At 42.3% G+C, this 17442-nt stretch overlaps 1 protein-coding gene across 1 annotated transcript; it reads right to left on the bottom strand.

The window, feature by feature from the left end:
* Positions 1-2384: 2384 nt before the first annotated feature.
* LOC120064813 (calcium/calmodulin-dependent protein kinase type 1D-like) lies at positions 2385-17224 on the bottom strand. Its single transcript, XM_039015412.1, has 11 exons — positions 17139-17224; positions 12404-12529; positions 12235-12309; positions 11839-11977; positions 11386-11509; positions 11006-11081; positions 10656-10768; positions 3263-3341; positions 3007-3094; positions 2572-2891; positions 2385-2457 (listed from the first exon to the last, which is right to left on the bottom strand). The coding sequence occupies exons 1-11, from the start codon at positions 17222-17224 to the stop codon at positions 2385-2387; spliced, it is 1299 nt and encodes a 432-aa protein (XP_038871340.1).
* Between the last annotated feature and the right edge of the window lie 218 nt (positions 17225-17442).

Here is a 17442-nt window from a genome sequence, read left to right as displayed (position 1 = left end):
CTTATGGCATAAAAGTGGCACATATCATTTAACCCTGTATGTAAAGTGGTGTTAGTGCACAGGACCACTTTAAGTGGTGTAACCATCTTCTCTTACACAGAGAAACGACAGCCCTCCAAACCCTTCTCGCCCTAAAGTCAGTGTGTTATGACATGGGTGTCAGGATTCAAATAGTGAGACCTGTCAATGCAAGCTTCATAACAGTCAAAAGCCTTACATTTAGGATTATAGAAGATAAAAAAGAATTCAGTCAATATAAAAATACATAACACTTGAACAATGACATCTCGAAACCCTTCTCCTTGAATACTGAGATGTTGTACAGTATTCATAAACTTTTCGATTAAACCATTATTTTACCAGGTTTCCATTTTTCTCCAGATCCATTATTAGTTTCAGATGTGAGTGAAAGAACAACAAAGCTTGATTCAGTTCAGACAACAACATAAAGTAGCCAAATAATTAATGAGTTGGAATCTAGCTGTCACAGCTATCATATCAGCAAAAAAGTATATATATATATATAAAAGTACATTTGTTTTCCATAGGTCAATAAGCATTAGTCATAGACAATTATACATTGCAAATACAGTACCAGTCAAAAGTTTGAACACACCTACTCATTCAAGGGTTTTTCTTTCTTTTGACTATTTTCTACATTGTAGAATAATAGTGAAGACATCAAAACTATGAAATAACACATACGGAATCATGTAATAACCAAAAAAGTGTTAAACAAATAAAAATATATTTTAGATTCTTCAAAGTAGCCACCCTTTGCCTTGATGACGGCTTTGCACACTCTTTTCATTCGCTCACCCAGCTTCATGAGGTAGTCACCTGGAATGCATTTACATTGACAGTTGATGAAACTGGCTCTCATGAGGACCCAGCGTTACCTCTACTGCAGAGGATAAGTTCATTAGAGTTACCAGCCTCAGAAATTGCAGCCCAAATAAATTCTTCACAGAGTTCAAGTAACAGACACATCTCAACATCAACTGGTCAGAGGAGACTGTGTGAATCAGGCCTTCATGGTCAAATTTCTGCAAAGAAACCACTACTAAAGAACACCAATAAGAAGAAGAGACATGCTTGGGCCAAGAAACATGAGCAATGGACATTAGACCGATGGAAATCTGTCCTTTGGTCTGATGAGTCCAAATTTGAGATTTTTGGTTCCAACCTCCGTGTCTTTGTGAGACGCAGAGTAGGTGAACGGATGATCTCTGCATGTGTAGTTCCCACTGTGAAGAATGGAGGAGGAGGTGTGATGATGCTTTGCTGGTGACACTGTCAGTGATTTATTTAGAATTCAAGGCAAACTTAACTAGCATGGCTACCACAGCATTCTGCAGCGATACGCCATCCCATCTGGTTTGCACTTAGTGGGACTATCATTTGTTTTCAACAGGACAATGACCCAAAACACACCTCCGGGCTGTGACAGGGCTACTTGACCAAGAAGGAGAGTGATGGAGTGCTGCATCAGATGACCTGGCCTCCACAATCCCCCGACCTCAACCCAATTGAGATGGTTTGGGATGATTTGGACCGCAAAGTGAAGGAAAAGCAGCCAACAAGTGCTCAGCATATGTGGGTACTCCTTCAAGACTGTTGGAAAAGCACTCCAGGTAAAGCTGGTTGAAAGAATGTCAAGAGTGTGCAAAATGTTTTGATTTGTTTAACACTTTTTTGGTTACTACATGATTCCATGTGTTATTTCATAGTTTTGACATCTTCACTATTATTCTACAATGTAGAAAACAGTAAAAATAAAGAAAAACCCTTGAATGAGTAAGTGTGTCCAAACTTTTGACTGGTACTGCATATTTTTGAATACTTCAAATATATATATATATATATGTTTCTGTTGAGATAGAAGGACAGAATGTACACTTCTAAAGCTTCATCGACAGTAGCTTGGGTCAAAGAAATTAAAGTTTGCATTTGTGTGCGTGAGTGCATACATTTGTGCGTGAGTGTAAATGTACTGCACTGTAATTGGGTATGAACCCCAGGTCTTCCTGTGTTCTCCTCTGGAGAAGGTTCGGGCCCCGGGTCCTTGCTATGGGCCCCTGGAAATCTCAGAAGAGCACTACAGAAATGAATCAGCAGGAGGCAGCAGACAGACACCTGTAGAGCAGCAAGGAGTGGCTCAAACTTCTTGACTGCAACACTGCAGAAACACTGGAGAGAGAGAAGGGGGGGTTTCACATGAAGATTCATATAATTAATGTGAGAAAGTTGGGTGTTTTCCTATCAACTTATCTCTCTGTATTTTGTTTATTGTGTGCATGAGTGTATTCAAATGAACATGCATTGTGTATATGAGACCAATTTACCTTGACGTAGTTGAATTGATCCTCAGGCCAATCAACCAATCACATGACAGAACACACCCCAGTCTGCATCGTCTGGCCATTCCTATTGGTCGCCCTGTTCATGGCGTCACAGCTGAAACACGACATTAAAAAGCAGAGCCTTCAGAACCACAGATTCTACACTTAGTGGACATATCTGAACCCCCCGACAGCTACATTCCCCTCCACTCAGTCCACTTGGACTCACCTCTTAGCTGCCGTGAATGAGGAGCAATTCTCTGCGTTATATGTCTCCATGACGACCGGCGCGTGCATGGGCTCGCTGTGACTGGCTCTCAGGCCCCGGTACTGTGCCTCTGGAGGGGTCATGTGACACACTGGGATCGGGAGGTTGCCGGTGGCGTCAACGTCCTCTGTGGTGATGTTGTTGACACCCCGCAGGGGATTCTGGGAGTTGCAAGGGTTGATGGCTATGGCAGGGATGGGAGGGAGAGGGGCGTCGGGGTCGGCGTGGGCCAACTGCAGCTTCTTCATATGTTTAATGGCTGCTGTGGCGTTGAAGGCTTGCTGTAACACACACAAACACACAGGAATATTAGCATTCATAATTGGGTTTTGTTAATAATAATATAATAAATGTATGTATGCTAGCATACTGTATGTCGCCTCATATGTTGCTCACCCTCCATTTGGACTTGGCAAAGTTCCTCTGGATCTGCATGCTGACTGATTCATAGATGTCCTGATCCCTCGCTGTCTTTCCAATGATCCTGCAACAGGAAATGACATTGATAGGGTCACCAGGAACAAGTAATAAACAGGAAAAAGTGAGCTACCTAGACACTGATCTGAGGTCAGTTTTCTATTTTCCTCCTCTGATGGTTATAGTTAAGATGAGCAGAGGATAGGCTGATCCTGGATCTGTGTGTGTGACTCACCAAGGGTGTCTGAGGGCCTGTTCTGTGGTGAACCGTTTGTTAGGGTGCTTCTGCATCATGTTCCGGATGAAGTCTTTCGCTATGGAACAGAGACAGACAGAAACATCAACAACTGACATGGAACTTTCAGCCTTCTAAAAATTATGAATATCTTTAATATATACAGTACCAGTCAAAAGTTTGGACACACCTACTCATTCAATGGTTTTTCTTAATTTTTTACTATTTTCTACATTGTAGAATAATAGTGAAGACAAACTATGAAATAACACATATGGAATCATATAGTAAACAAGAAAGTGTTAAACAAATCAAAATATATTTTATATTTGCGATTCTTCAAAGTAGCCACCCTTTGCCTTGATAACGGCTTTGCACACTCTTGGCATTCTCTCAACCAGCTTCATGAGGTAGTCACCTGGAATGCATTTCAATTAACAGGTGTGTCTTGTTAAAAGTTAATTTGTGGAATTTCTTTCCTTCTTAACACGTTTGAGCCAATCAGTTATGACAAGGTAGGGGTAGTATACAGAGATAGCCCAAGTCCATATTATGGCAAGAACAGCTCAAATAAGCAAAGAGAAACGACAGTCCATCATTACTTTAAGACATGAAGGTCAGTCAATACGGAACATATCTTTCACGACTTCTGCCGAAGTCGATGCCTCTCCTTGTTCGGGCGGTGTTCGGTGGTCGACGTCGCCGGTCTTCTAGCCATCGCCGATCCATTTTTCATTTTCCATTTGTTTTGTCTCGTTTTTCCCCACACACCTGGTTTTCATTTCCCAATTACTGGTCATGTATTTAACCCTCTGTTTCCCCCATGTCTTTGTGTGTGATTGTTTATTGTTAAGGTCGGTACGTTTCCGGCTGGTTTGGTCCGGGTGCTGTGTTCACCCGTGTTGTACAGTAACCATTATTGTTCGCAAAATGATTTTGTTACTTTGTGCTATTTTCGCAAGTAATGTGCGTTGTTCACTCATCTCTGCTCTCCTGCGCCTGACTTTATGCACCAGCTACACCCACCCCCTGACAATATCAAGAACTTTGAAAGTTTCTTCAAGTGAAGTCGCAAAAACCATCAAGCTCTATGATGACACTGGGTCTCATGAGGACCGCCACATGAAAGGAAGACCCAGAGTTACTTCTGCTGCAGAGGATAAGTTCATTAGAGTTACCAGCCTCAGAAATTGCAGCCCAAATAAATGCTTCACAAAGTTCAAGTAACAGACACATCGCAACATCAACTGTTCAGAGGAGACTGCGTGAATCAGGCCTTCATGGTCAAATTGCTGCAAAGAAACCACTACTAAAGGACACCAATAAGAAGAAGAGACATGCTTGGGCCAAGAAACGCAAGCAATGGACATTAGACCGGTGGAAATCTGTCCTTTGGTCTGATGAGTCCAAATCTGAGAGTTTTGGTTCCAACTGCCGTGTCTTTGTGAGACGCAGAGTAGGTGTACGGATGATCTCCGCATGTGTGGTTCCCACTAGAGGCTGGCCGATTAATTACGGCCGATTTCAAGTTTTCATAACAATCGGTAATCAGCATTTTAGGACGCCGATTATGGCCGATTACATTGCACTCCACGAGGAGACTGCATGGCAGGCTGACCACCTGTTACGCGAGTGCAGCAAGGAGCCAAGGTAAATTGCTATCTAGCATTAAACTTATCTTATAAAAAATATTCAATCTTAACATAATCACTAGTTAACTACACATGGTTGATGATATTACTAGCTTAACTAGCTATCAAACGTTGCAAATAATCAATGCGGTGCCTGTTAATTTATCATCGACTCACAGCCTACTTCGCCAAACGGGGGATGATTTAACAAGCGCATTCGCGAAAAAGCACTGTCGTTGCACCAAAGTACCTAACCATAAACATCAATGCCTTTCTTAAAATCAATACACAAGTACATATTTTTTTATCTGCATATTTCGTTAAAAGAAATTCATGTTAGCAGGCAATATTAACTAGGGAAATTGTGTCACTTCTCTTGCGTTCTGTGCAAGCAGAGTCAGGGTATATGCAGCAGTTTGGGACGCCTGGCTCGTTGCAAACTGAGTGAAGACCATTTCTTCCTAACAGAGACCTTAGTTCATTTTCCAGAATTTTACATAACTATGACATAACATTGAAGCTTGTGCAATGTAACAGCAATATTTAGACTTATGGATGCCACCCGTTCGATAAAATACGGAACGGTTCTGTATTTCACTGAAAGAATAAACGTTTTGTTTTCTAAATGATAGTTTCCGGATTTGACCATAATAATGATCTAAGGCTTGTATTTCTGTGTATTTATTATATTATAATTAAGTCTATGATTTTATATTTGATAGAGCAGTCTGACTGAGTGGTGGTAGGCAGCAGCAGGCTCGTAAGCATTCATTCAAACAGCACTTTCCCGCGTTTGCCAGCAGCTCTTCGCAATGCTTGAAGCACAGCTCTGTTTATGACTTCAAGCCTATCAACTCCCGAGATTAGGCTGGCAATACTATAGTGCCTATAAGAACATCCAATAGTCAAAGGTATATGAAATACAAATGGTATGGAGATAAATAGTCTTATAATTCCAATAATAACTAGAACCTAAAAACTTCTTAACTGGGAACATTGAAGACTCATGTTAAAAGGAACCACCAGCTTTCATATGTTCTCATGTTCTGAGCAAGGAACTTAAACGTTAGCTTTTTTACATGGCACATATTGCACTTTTACTTTCTTCTCCAACACTGTGTTTTTGCATTATTTAAACCAAATTGAACATGTTTCATTATTTATTTGGGACTAAATAGATTTTTATTTATGTATTATATTAAGTTAAAATAAAAGTGTTCATTCAGTATTGTTGTAATTGTCATTATTACAAATATATATATATAAAAATCAGCCGATCCATCGGTATCGGCTGTTTTTGGTCCTCCAATAATCGGTTTTGGTATTGGCGTTGAAAAATCATAATCGGTCGACATCTAGTTCCCACCGTGAAGCATGGAGGAGGAGGTGTGTTGGTGTGGGGGTGCTTTTCTGGTGACACTGTCTGTGATTTATTTAGAATTCAAGGCACACTTAACCAGCATGGCTACCACAGCATTCTGCAGCGATACCCCATCCCAGCTGGTTGAGAGAATGCCAAGAATGTACAAAGCTGTCATCAAGGCAAAGGGTGGCTACTTTGAACAATCTCAAATATAAAATAGATTTTGATTTGTTTAACACTTTTTTGGTTTCTACATGATGATCCCAAAAACAGACATAGTTTTCTTCACCTCAAACAGCAAGCAAACTATGTCTGTTTTTACATCCATTGAGAATTACAATAGTTCCTCAATGTATTTGAAAAATCTTTCCAGCTCTCTCCCTTTTGATAACCACTCAGCGTGAAAGGGAAAAATGTCATGCTCTGATCCTGTGGAAACGTCAATAAACAAGGCTTATCAGTGCTTGACTTGGACTGAAATAGGTTCAGGTACTAATTTTGGGTGCTGGTACTGTTTATATTTAGGTGCAGGAGCTCCACAATACTTTTGAGCTAATATTCTATAAGAGGAAGAGGAGCTCAAGCAGTAGAACATTTGAGGTGCCAGTACCCAGCTCCGGTGAGCTTCTTCCCAAGTCAAGCACTGCTTCTTATCTCTTGCGCAAATAGCCTACAGCTGTGTCTGTCCTGAGCTTACTGGCATGGGAAACTCTGAGGGCCCAGAATATTTTATACAATGTTGCGCAAGCTTCGGGCCGGACCCAAGTTAATAGTTGACACAATGTTTCAAATTTCGTTGCAGATAGGCCATGTGTAGCCAATGCGATTTATAGGATATTTATTTTTATCAGGATATTTTCTACCTGCAGGCTGCAATGTTTTTATTTGTCGGCTTTATGGAGGCTATTTTTACATGGTTGGCAATGCCAATAGAATTATCTAGATCTCTGGCGCCCTCTTGAGGCATCAAACCGTAAGCTTAAGCATCAGACAAGCTCAATGCATATAGTTAATTTTATTAAAACACATAGGGTGTGTCTATATATGGAAAAATACATGTTTGTGTAATCGATTGGTCGAAAGAACAGATGACTTTCGGTCTAATGTTTTTTAGTCAGGTAGCCCTACTATGTACATAAGTAGATATTATAAAAGGGACATATTTTTTCTAATTAAACAATGGACAGTTTGGGTTGTGGTTGGATTTTTTTTTGTAAATGTCTAGCCTGCAAAGTTGCTGTTTTTTATATGGTCTGTGCGCTGATTGAGTTTGACACCCCTGGGCTATCTTTTTATGTAGCAAGCTATTTATTTAGCAAGATAAAAACACGGAGTCTAACGTTAGCTAGCTAGCTAGCTGCTGGGAGGATGTCATGTCATTGGAGGAGTGGGTGAGTGCCGACTTTTCCCCCTCATATCGTTTATAGCTAGAGCTGCTGCAGGTGTCATTTGGTTAACTAGCGATAAATGTGAATCGCTTTGCTAGCTAGCTAGCTACAGTATGCTGAACTTGAACGACTAGCATACCTCTTAGTTGTCAATCAAATGTATTTGGCATCGATCAAATGGGCAGGCAGGCAAGTTCTCATTCAGTTGTCAAAAAGTGGGTTTGGACAAGCATGCATTGGCAGGCAAGTTGCAGAAGGACGAGCAGGCTACTATTCCCCATCATTTATCAGTGCAATTTTGACAGGCAACTAGCTGAAAAAGTTTGAGAGGGTTTATCTAATGTTCCCTCAATAGATTTGAGCTCATCTTGCCCTAGCTAGCATTAATTGCTGATCTTGTTGATGTACATAGTCAAATCTGAGGGCCTGTTGTCTCTATGGGGGTGCCACAGGGTTCAATTCTTGGGCCGACTCTCTTCTCTGTATACATCAATGATGTCGCTCTTGCTGCTGGTAAGTCTCTGATCCACCTCTACGCAGACGACACCATTCTGTATACTTCTGGCCCTTCTTTGGACATTGTGTTAACAACCCTCCAGACGAGCTTCAATGCCATACAACTCTCCTTCCGTGGCCTCCAACTGCTCTTAAATACAAGTAAAACTAAATACATGCTCTTCAACCGATCGCTGCCTGCACCTGCCCGCCCGTCCAGCATCACTACTCTGGACGGTTCTGACTTAGAATATGTGGACAACTACAAATACCTAGGTGTCTGGTTAGACTGTAAACTCTCCTTCCAGACTCACATAAAACATCTCCAATCCAAAGTTAAATCTAGAATTGGCTTCCTATTTTGCAACAAAGCATCCTTCACCCATGCTGCCAAACATGCCCTCGTAAAACTGACCATCTTACCGATCCTCGACATCGGCGATGTCATTTACAAAATATCCTCCAACACCCTACTCAACAAATTGGATGCAGTCTATCACAGTGCCATCCGTTTTGTCACCAAAGCCCCATATACTACCCACCACTGCGACCTGTACGCTCTCGTTGGCTGGCCCTCGCTTCATACTCGGCGCCAAACCCACTGGCTCCAGGTCATCTACAAGACCCTGCTAGGTAAAGTCCCCCCTTATCTCAGCTCGCTGGTCACCATAGCAGCACCCACCCGTAGCACGCGTTCCAGCAGGTATATCTCACTTGTCACCCCCAAAGCCAATTCCTCCTTTGGCCGCCTCTCCTTCCAGTTCTCTGCTGCCAATGACTGGAACGAACTACAAAAATCTCTGAAACTGGAAACACTTATCTCCCTCACTAGCTTTAAGCACCAGCTGTCAGAGCAGCTCACAGATCACTGCACCTGTACATAGCCCATCTATAAATAGCCCAAACAACTACGTCTTCCCCTACTGTATTTATTTATTTATTTTGCTCCTTTGCACCCCAGTATTTCTACTTTGCACACTCATCTACTGTCAAATCTACCATTCCAGTGTTTTAATTGCTATATTGTATTGTATTGTATTATATATTGTATTTACTTCGCCACCATGGCCTATTTATTGCCTTTACCTCCCTTATCTCACCTCATTTGCTCACATTGTATATAGACTTATTTTTCTACTGTATGTTTCTTTTACTCCATGTGTAACTCTGTGTTGTTATATGTGTCGAACTGCTTTGCTTTATCTTGGCCAGGTCGCAGTTGTAAATGAGAACTTGTTCTCAACTAGCCTACCTGGTTAAATAAAGGTGAAATAAATAAACATAGGGAACTGAGGGAGAGATAGACTACATTTTCATGGTTGTTTGATCACTAGTATTGTGAAGTTCTCAAATGTAGGACTCCCGTGGTATTTACATATTTGCAGAAATCCATTCGGGTGTATTTTGTGGGTTCTAATGATCTAAAGTTGCGCTGTTGCTATTGCCTGTAAACACACAATCCAGCTCAAAGTGAATGATGGCAGACCCGTGTGGCAAATGGCTTTTTTGCATATAGGCCTACTGTAGCTCTGATTGGCTATGGCACACCCGTCTGCGTAGAATCCGGTCTGCGTAGACTCTGGACAGGACAGATGTTTTTATTCAGTTTTATATCCTGCAGTGTCTATTAGTGTCCAAACGCACGGACGCTTTCACACTCTATATTGCTTTAGAATTTTCACAAATGCCTTACTCTACGTCTGTAATGTCTGCTTCCAACTCACACTCTCAAACACGTAGATCCCCTGAATACAGCTCACTTTCCAGCCCACTTTCCAGCTCACACTCTCAAACACATAGATCCCCTGAATGCAGCTCACTTTCCAGCCCACTCTCTCAAACACATAAACCCCCTGAACGCAGCTCACTCTCCAGATCCCAATCACCTGAATTCTAATCACCTGTTCACACACCTGTATGTCATTTACACACACTATTTAGTTCAGTTCTTTGCACCCCATCATTGTTAGGTATTGTTTGTTTTGGTACACATTCTATTCAAAGCTCTGTTTAGTTCCGTATTAGTCCTCCCGTGTATCGTAGTTTTTGGCCATCCTCACTAACGACACCTCCCTGCCTGTACTTTTGCCTATCAGATTTCCTGACATCTCCCTCTTGCCTGATCTCCCGGACCACGTTACTAGCTTTTTCCCTGCCTGTACTGTTACCTTTTTGGAGTCTCTGTGTATGACCTTCTGCCTGCCCCTGGACCCAGCTACCTGCCTCCTCCTGTGGTCCTTTACTAATAAACACCTGCTGCGCCCTACACTTGAAACCAGCACTCTGTCTCCCATCGTACTCATTACAACGTCATTTCCAAACATTCTATGAATTCATGAAAACGACCATATCTAAGTGCTCGCTTGTCTGAAAATGTAAAAAAAAGGTGTCATATTCTTCTGTGAGGTGTATATGAACAGATTTTAATAAGATTTCATGTTGCTAAAATGCTGTCAGTTCCACTTGAAATACCCTTGTTGTTGTTGTTGTTGTTGATGTGGTGGTATTTGTCTTACCTGACTCAGAGATATCATCCCAAAAGGGCGAGTGGAAAGCGTAGTCGGCCCTCATGATCTTAGCGAACAGACGTGTCTCGTTGTCCTCGAAGAACGGAGGGTAGCCACACAGCCTGTCACACAGAGAAAGAGAGGGAACATACAGTCATTTTACAGAGTTAACACAGAGAGAGAGGGAACATCCAGTAGTTTTTAAAGAGTTAACACAGAATTCATCATAGAATTACAATAACTTTTTCCCAAAAGTGATATAGAAATACCATCTCACAATGCAGTCATCCTGATACTATGAAAGGGTTGAGAAGAGGTGCTGGCAGATATAGATCTAGAAGTCCTAGATAGGCACTCACAGGATGTATGTGATGACTCCTATGGACCAGCAGTCCACTGCCTTGCTGTAGGGTTTCTGAGTCAGAACTTCAGGGGCTGTAGAGGATCAAATATAAACAGGGTTAGATACCATGCTAATACTCTCTAGCTGTGCAATGAAGCTTTACTCTCTATTTTAATGACCAACCATCTAACACACACTTGCTGCACATCTGCATTAAATCAAATCGCATTTGTCACGTGCGTTGAATACAACAGTGTAGACTTTACCATGAAATGCTTGCTTACGAGCCCTCTGAATCATTGGGAAAGGCTCGTAAGCAAGCATCTCACAGTAAAGTCTACACCTGTTTGGCGCATGTGACAAATTTGATTTGATTTGACACACACACACTCTCACCAACATATCCTGGCGTGCCGCAGGCTGTGGACATCACTCCGTGGTCGGACATCTTGGACAGGCCGAAGTCACTGATCATGATCTTGGAGTTCTCGTCTGAGTCGAAGTATAGCAGGTTCTCTGGCTGCTCTCACACACAGGGAGAGAGAGGGGGAGAGGGTCAACAAGCAGCAGAGGAACTGTTCTCTCAACATGGTATGCAAAAAATAGATGGGTTCGAGGTTCGCTGTGAGTAAAGTAACGCTCCCTATACTTTCAATGCATTTTCTAGTAAAAAGTGGGTAAACGCTTATATGTGTGTTTACCCTCCAATACACCACTGATGATATAGTAACGTGTATGAGATATGTTTGGAGTGGCAAATTGTATATTATTTATTTACTTTTTACCTACATTAAAATGTACTTTGACCCTCACTCTACCAGGTATGTTGACTGTGTGTGTGTAACATACCTTGAGGTCCCTGTGCACTATGCTGTTCTCGTGAAGGTAGTTGACAGCTTGCAGTACTTGGCGGACCAGCTGGCTGGCGTCCTTCTCTGTGTACACCCCCCGATCTATGATACGGTCAAACAGCTCTCCACCAGACACCCTAGGAAAGAACACACACACATCAGATTCTCCCCACCATATTCACCATCATCATCCGCATCATCACCTTAAACATCCTCGTCATCACCATAAACATCATCATCATCGGCATCACCATCATCAGCATAATCATCATCACCATTCTCATCACCAGCATTTACAACCCTTATTAAACACCTGACTAATACAGCGAGTTCTCTAAAATAGTAACATTTATACATGTATTTAGCTTATGTAGTGATAATGGTTTGCACTCACAGCTGCATGACGAGGTAATAGTGTGTCTGAGTCTCATAGAAATCTTCCAGTCCAATCACATTGTCATGCCTTATCCTGAGAGGAAGATTGAGAGATATGTGATGTTAACTTGTTCAGCTGTGAGAGTGTGTAAGAGTATGAGCGTGTGTGTGTGCGTGCGTGTACTCACTTCTTCAGCACAGTGATCTCGTTCTCCAGGTTGCTACAGCTGAGGTGTTTTTTCTTCAGACACTTCAGGGCGTACAGGTTTCCTGTCTTCTTCTCTCGCACCAAATACACCTCGGAGAACGAACCCCTACATTCCCACACAGACAGACAGAGAAAAAGGTTAGTAGTAGTAGTAAGGCGCCCTGGAGAAAATTAGGGTTAAGTCCCTTGCTCAAGGGTACATCGATAGATTTTTCAAGTTATCGGCTCTGGTTCTCGAACCAGCGACCTTTCGGTTACTGGCCCAACACTCTAACAGCTAGGCTACCTAACGCCATGTACTGTAGGTGGAGTCACCACCACCCAGCCTCACTAGCCAGGCTCATAGCTGACACACAGCTAGGAACGAGACGAGGGTGTCCCAGATAGAGGCTCAGGTATGGCCAGTGCACCTGAGGCCTCTGCTCCTGAGGCCTGTGCTCCTGAGGCCTGTGCTCCTGAGGCCTCTGCTCCTGAGGCCTCTGCTCCTGAGGCCTGTGCTCCTGAGGCCTCTGCTCCTGAGACCTCTGCTCCTGAGGCCTGTGCTCCTGAGGCCTGTGAATAGCAGCAGGGCAGGACTAGTGCTCAAGCACTTTACATAACCCAGCCTGAAGCTCAGGACAGGGACCCCTGAACTGATTGATTGATTGATTGAACTGATTAGATCATTAAAAGTAGTAGTCTGCTCAAGCGGGAGACAACATAACATACATAAAAAATGATTGCCGTTAAAAACACAATAAAGCCCGGAGGCTTATTTCCATTGTGGTCTTAATTTGTTCATTGTGTCCATTTGTCTCTGTCTGACCTAGCACAGTCAACCCTGGATGAACCCTGAGCAGGCTGTGGGTGGGTTGTTTCTTCGTCAGACCAAACAAACACCCCAGCCATAACATGACATCAGGAGAGAAATTTGTAAGTCGCTCTGGATAAGAGCGTCTGCTAAATGACTTAAATGTAAAATGTAAATGTAAATGTAAGTTAGTGTTAATGCCTGGGAGGGAGCCAAAAGGATCCTAAGACTCAAAATGGATCTACCCTCCATCTGCTGATTTCCCTGTTTGAAGGAGACCAAGGTGAGGGTAATCCTCTGTTTAGCAGACACTCTGGGCCTGACCGTCACATTCCGACACCTGTGATACTGATGCAATGAGTGTGTTTGTGCCCAAAGACATCACTGTCTGGGAGAGACAGACATACAGACAGACACAACTAGGCCTGGGTTCAAATACTGCACTATTTGTTTATTTCAAACACTTTGATTGAGCTTGCCACTTCACTTCCTGGCAAAATGGGACCAATATACTAGTTCCAAAAGTGCAAATTCCTCTCATCTGATACTCCTAAAAGGCTCCATCAGACACTTAACGTATTTGAAAGAAAATTATACTAATTGAACCCAGGTCTGATGAACACACACATACAGATACTTAAATTCACAGTCAAACTCACACACGCAGACATGCAGGCACACACATTCCCTCACACAGTAAACACACAGACACACAATCCCAGGCCCCTAATCCTATAACAGAGTTAGGATGTTCCTGAGCTGTAAGGACGTCATTGCTCACCTGCCTGGCTCACACATCTCTCTCAACGTCAGCCTCTCATTCACAGCCAGGGATGTTCTGGAGTATAAGCTGATGAGTTGAGCAGGAGGCTCAGATAAACAGGGGCCAGCAGACATACCACTCTCACTCTGCAGATATCAGCATTGTGTGGACAACGCCGTTTCTTCTATTTGATTTCGCAAAGCACAACAAACTCTGAAACAGTCATAAAGTCCTCTTATACCCCACACATACTGTACATTCAAACACATGGGCTTAATGTATAAACACACCAGTGTTTTCCCTATATGCTGAAAAAAATCCTAGGGGAAACACTGCAAAAACAAATACCAACACATGCACACGCCCACAAGCTTAATGTATAAACACACCAGTGTTTTCCCTATATGCTGAAAAAAATCCTAGGGGAAACACTGCAAAAACAAATACCAACACATGCACACGCCCACAAGCTTACATGAACACACGGCCGCACACACACACAGACAAGCACACACTCAGGCACAAACACACAACTAAACATGTACGCTCACACACTGGGCAGATATTGGTTAACATTTTTTACAACATTTTGCAATGTCCTGTCCTCTTTTGGTTACTTTTGCAATCTCATCTCAAAAATCTCTAAAGAATTGTCTGTACTTGGGTCCTAGTTGAACCGTATCTAAAGAGAGAGAGGCTGTATTGTGTGAGCGCCAAGTATTCCACTTCAGTTGATAAAGTAGACCTGCCCTGACCTGGGTCCTGATAATCTGATAATCTGGGTGGAATGTTCAGGCCCGTCCAGGATTATAGTGCCAAACTAGGATCCTTCTCTGGAAACCGGTAAAGTAGGTCTCCTGGAGATCCCCTAAATCATGTAATAATGGCCCTTTTGTCTGAGTTAAGAAGCTGACAAGAGTCGCTACCCAGCAACAAAGGTCCACTGAAAACGACCAAGCAAAAAATGTCTGCCGTGCGTCACCCAGGTAGGTTCTACATATTAAATGATGTAAATTATCCCAAAAGCAAAACAATAGTGAAGACATCAAAATTGTGAAATAACACATGGAATCATGTAGTATCCAAAAAAGTGTTAAACAAATCAAAATATATTTTAGATTTTAGATTCTTCAAAGTAGCCACTCATTGCCTTGATGACAGCTTTGCACACTGTTGGCATTCTCTCAACCAGCTTCACCTGAAATGCTTTTCCAACAGTCTTGAAGGAGTTCCCACATATGTTGAGCACTTGTTGGCTGCTTTTCCTTCACTCTGTGGTCAACTCATTCCGAACCCTCTCAATTGGGTTGAGGGCGGGTGATTGTGGAGGCCAGGTCATCTGATGCAGCACTTCATCACTCTACTTCTTGGTCAAATAGCCCTTACACAGCCTGGAGGTGTGTTGGGTTATTGTCCTGTTGAAAAACAAATGATAGTCCAACTAAGTACAAACCAGATGGGATGGGGTATCGCTGCAGAATGTTGTGGTAGCCATGTTGGTTACGTTTGCCTTTAATTCTAAATAAATCACAGACAGTGTCACAAGCAAAGCACCCCCACACCATCACACCTCCTCCTCCATGCTTCACGGTGGGAACCACACATGCGGAGATCTTCGTTCACTTACTCTGCATCTCACAAAGACACGGGGGTTGGAAACAAAAATCTAAAATTTTAACTCATCACACTAAAGGACAGACTTCCACCGGTCTAATGTCCATTGCTCGTGTTGTTTGGCCCAAGCAAGTCTCTTCTTATTGGGGTCCTTTAGTAGTGTTTTCTTTGCAGCAATTCGACCATGAAGGCCTGATTCACGCAATCTCTGAACAGTTGATGTTGAGATGTGTCTGTAAAGCATTTTTTTTGTGCTGCAATTTCTGAGGCTGGTAACTCTAATGAACGTATCCTCTGCAACAGAAGTAACTCTGGGTCTTTCTTTCCTGTGGCGGTCCTCATGAGAGCCAGTTTCATCACAGTGCTTGATGGTTTTTGCGACTTCACTTGAAGAAACTTTCAAAGTTATTGAAATATTCCTGATTGACAGACCTTCATGTCTTAAAGGAATGATGGACTGTCATTTTCTTTGCTTATTTGAGCTGTTCTTTCCATAATATGGACTTGGTCTTTTACCAAATAGGGCTTTCTTCTGTGACCATACCTGGTCACAACAACTGATTGTCTCAAACGCATTAAGAAAGAAAGAAATTCCATAAATTAACAAGGCACACCTGTTAATTGAAACTACCTTATGAAGTTGGTTGAGAGAATGCCAAGAGTGTGCAAAGCTGTCTTCAAGGCAAAGGGTGGCTACTTTGAAGATTTGTTTAATACTTTTTTGGTTACTACATGATTCCATTTGTGTCATTTCATAGTTTTGATGTCTCCACTATTATTATACAATGTAGAAAATAGTAAAAATAAAGAAAAACCCTGGAATGAGTAGGTGTGTCCAAACTTTTGACTGGTACTGTGTATTTATTTATTAATTAAATGTTTTTGTTGTTGGCCAGATATGATGTTGGGATATCGGGAACCTAACTAGCTACAGTACCAAGAAGCCATTTCAGGCTATCAATCAAGTGAGAATAGCTAGCTTGTCTAACTATTTTAGCTGTCATGCTTGCTGGCAAGCAATTATTAAATGTACTGAATAAGATTCACATTCCTTTTAAACTTTTACCCAGATTTTAGCAGAGATGCAGAGAAGGCTATTTAGTTTATTTAAAAAGAAAACACCAGTCAGGAGGATACAGACAGCTCAAGAGGTATGCTTAGATATAAAGAAAATAGAATAGAATTCATCATAATGATTATGGCTCTAGATTGTAGGAAAAAGCTGCTTCAGGTGTATGAAAAGTGCTAAATTCTCCAACTTCCCAACGGGGTCCTAGCCCCCTCCAGACCACCGCCCAGCCATACTTTATGCCCCCTCAGATTTTTGGGGTGCGTGAGGGCCCTGCCCAGAAGTAAAAGTGCTTTGAGTTAAAAACGTAAAACACATTAAATGGCTTGAGGCACAGAGACAGAGTTAAAATGTATATTAAAACCTAGACACCAAGGTTTGCCTACAGTGTCCCCTTAGAATGATTAAGTGGTGGTTTTAAACACTGACCTGGCTAGGAAAACCCTCCAGGCTCTAATCATATCAGACAAAGTACTTACGATCCCAGCGCTTGTTTGAATTCGAACACATCTCTGATGTTGTTGGTGACTTTCTTCCAACTGCAAGTTATTTCTTTGCGACCCATGTTGTCGTCACTGCAGGCTCCTGGAACAACAACATACAGACAGGCAGGTTTACTCTTTTGTCTCGTTAAGACTGGGCTGTCTTAGATGTATATACTGTACATCAATTTTTGTAACAACAACCCTCACCACACATAAAGAACATGACCAAACACTTTGGGCCAGTGTTTCACAAATGGCGGGTGGGTACTGGGGACCGACCAACTGGTAGGTCACAGCC

This window comes from Salvelinus namaycush, chromosome 20, assembly GCF_016432855.1.
Source record: "Salvelinus namaycush isolate Seneca chromosome 20, SaNama_1.0, whole genome shotgun sequence".
Lineage (NCBI taxonomy): Eukaryota > Metazoa > Chordata > Actinopteri > Salmoniformes > Salmonidae > Salvelinus > Salvelinus namaycush.
This window is presented reverse-complemented; position numbering and strand designations above follow the sequence as displayed.

Bases quoted from the DNA above. Each gene is read 5' to 3' on its own strand.
- LOC120064813 (XM_039015412.1), bottom strand. From the start codon at position 17,224: ATGGGTCGCAAAGAAATAACTTGCAGTTGGAAGAAAGTCACCAACAAC. The intron at 3,095-3,262 runs GTGAGTCACACA...TTCCTGTTGCAG, and splicing joins CAGGCCCTCAGACACCCTTG to GATCATTGGAAAGACAGCGA. The intron at 2,458-2,571 runs GTGAGTCCAAGT...GTCGTGTTTCAG, and splicing joins TCATTCACGGCAGCTAAGAG to CTGTGACGCCATGAACAGGG.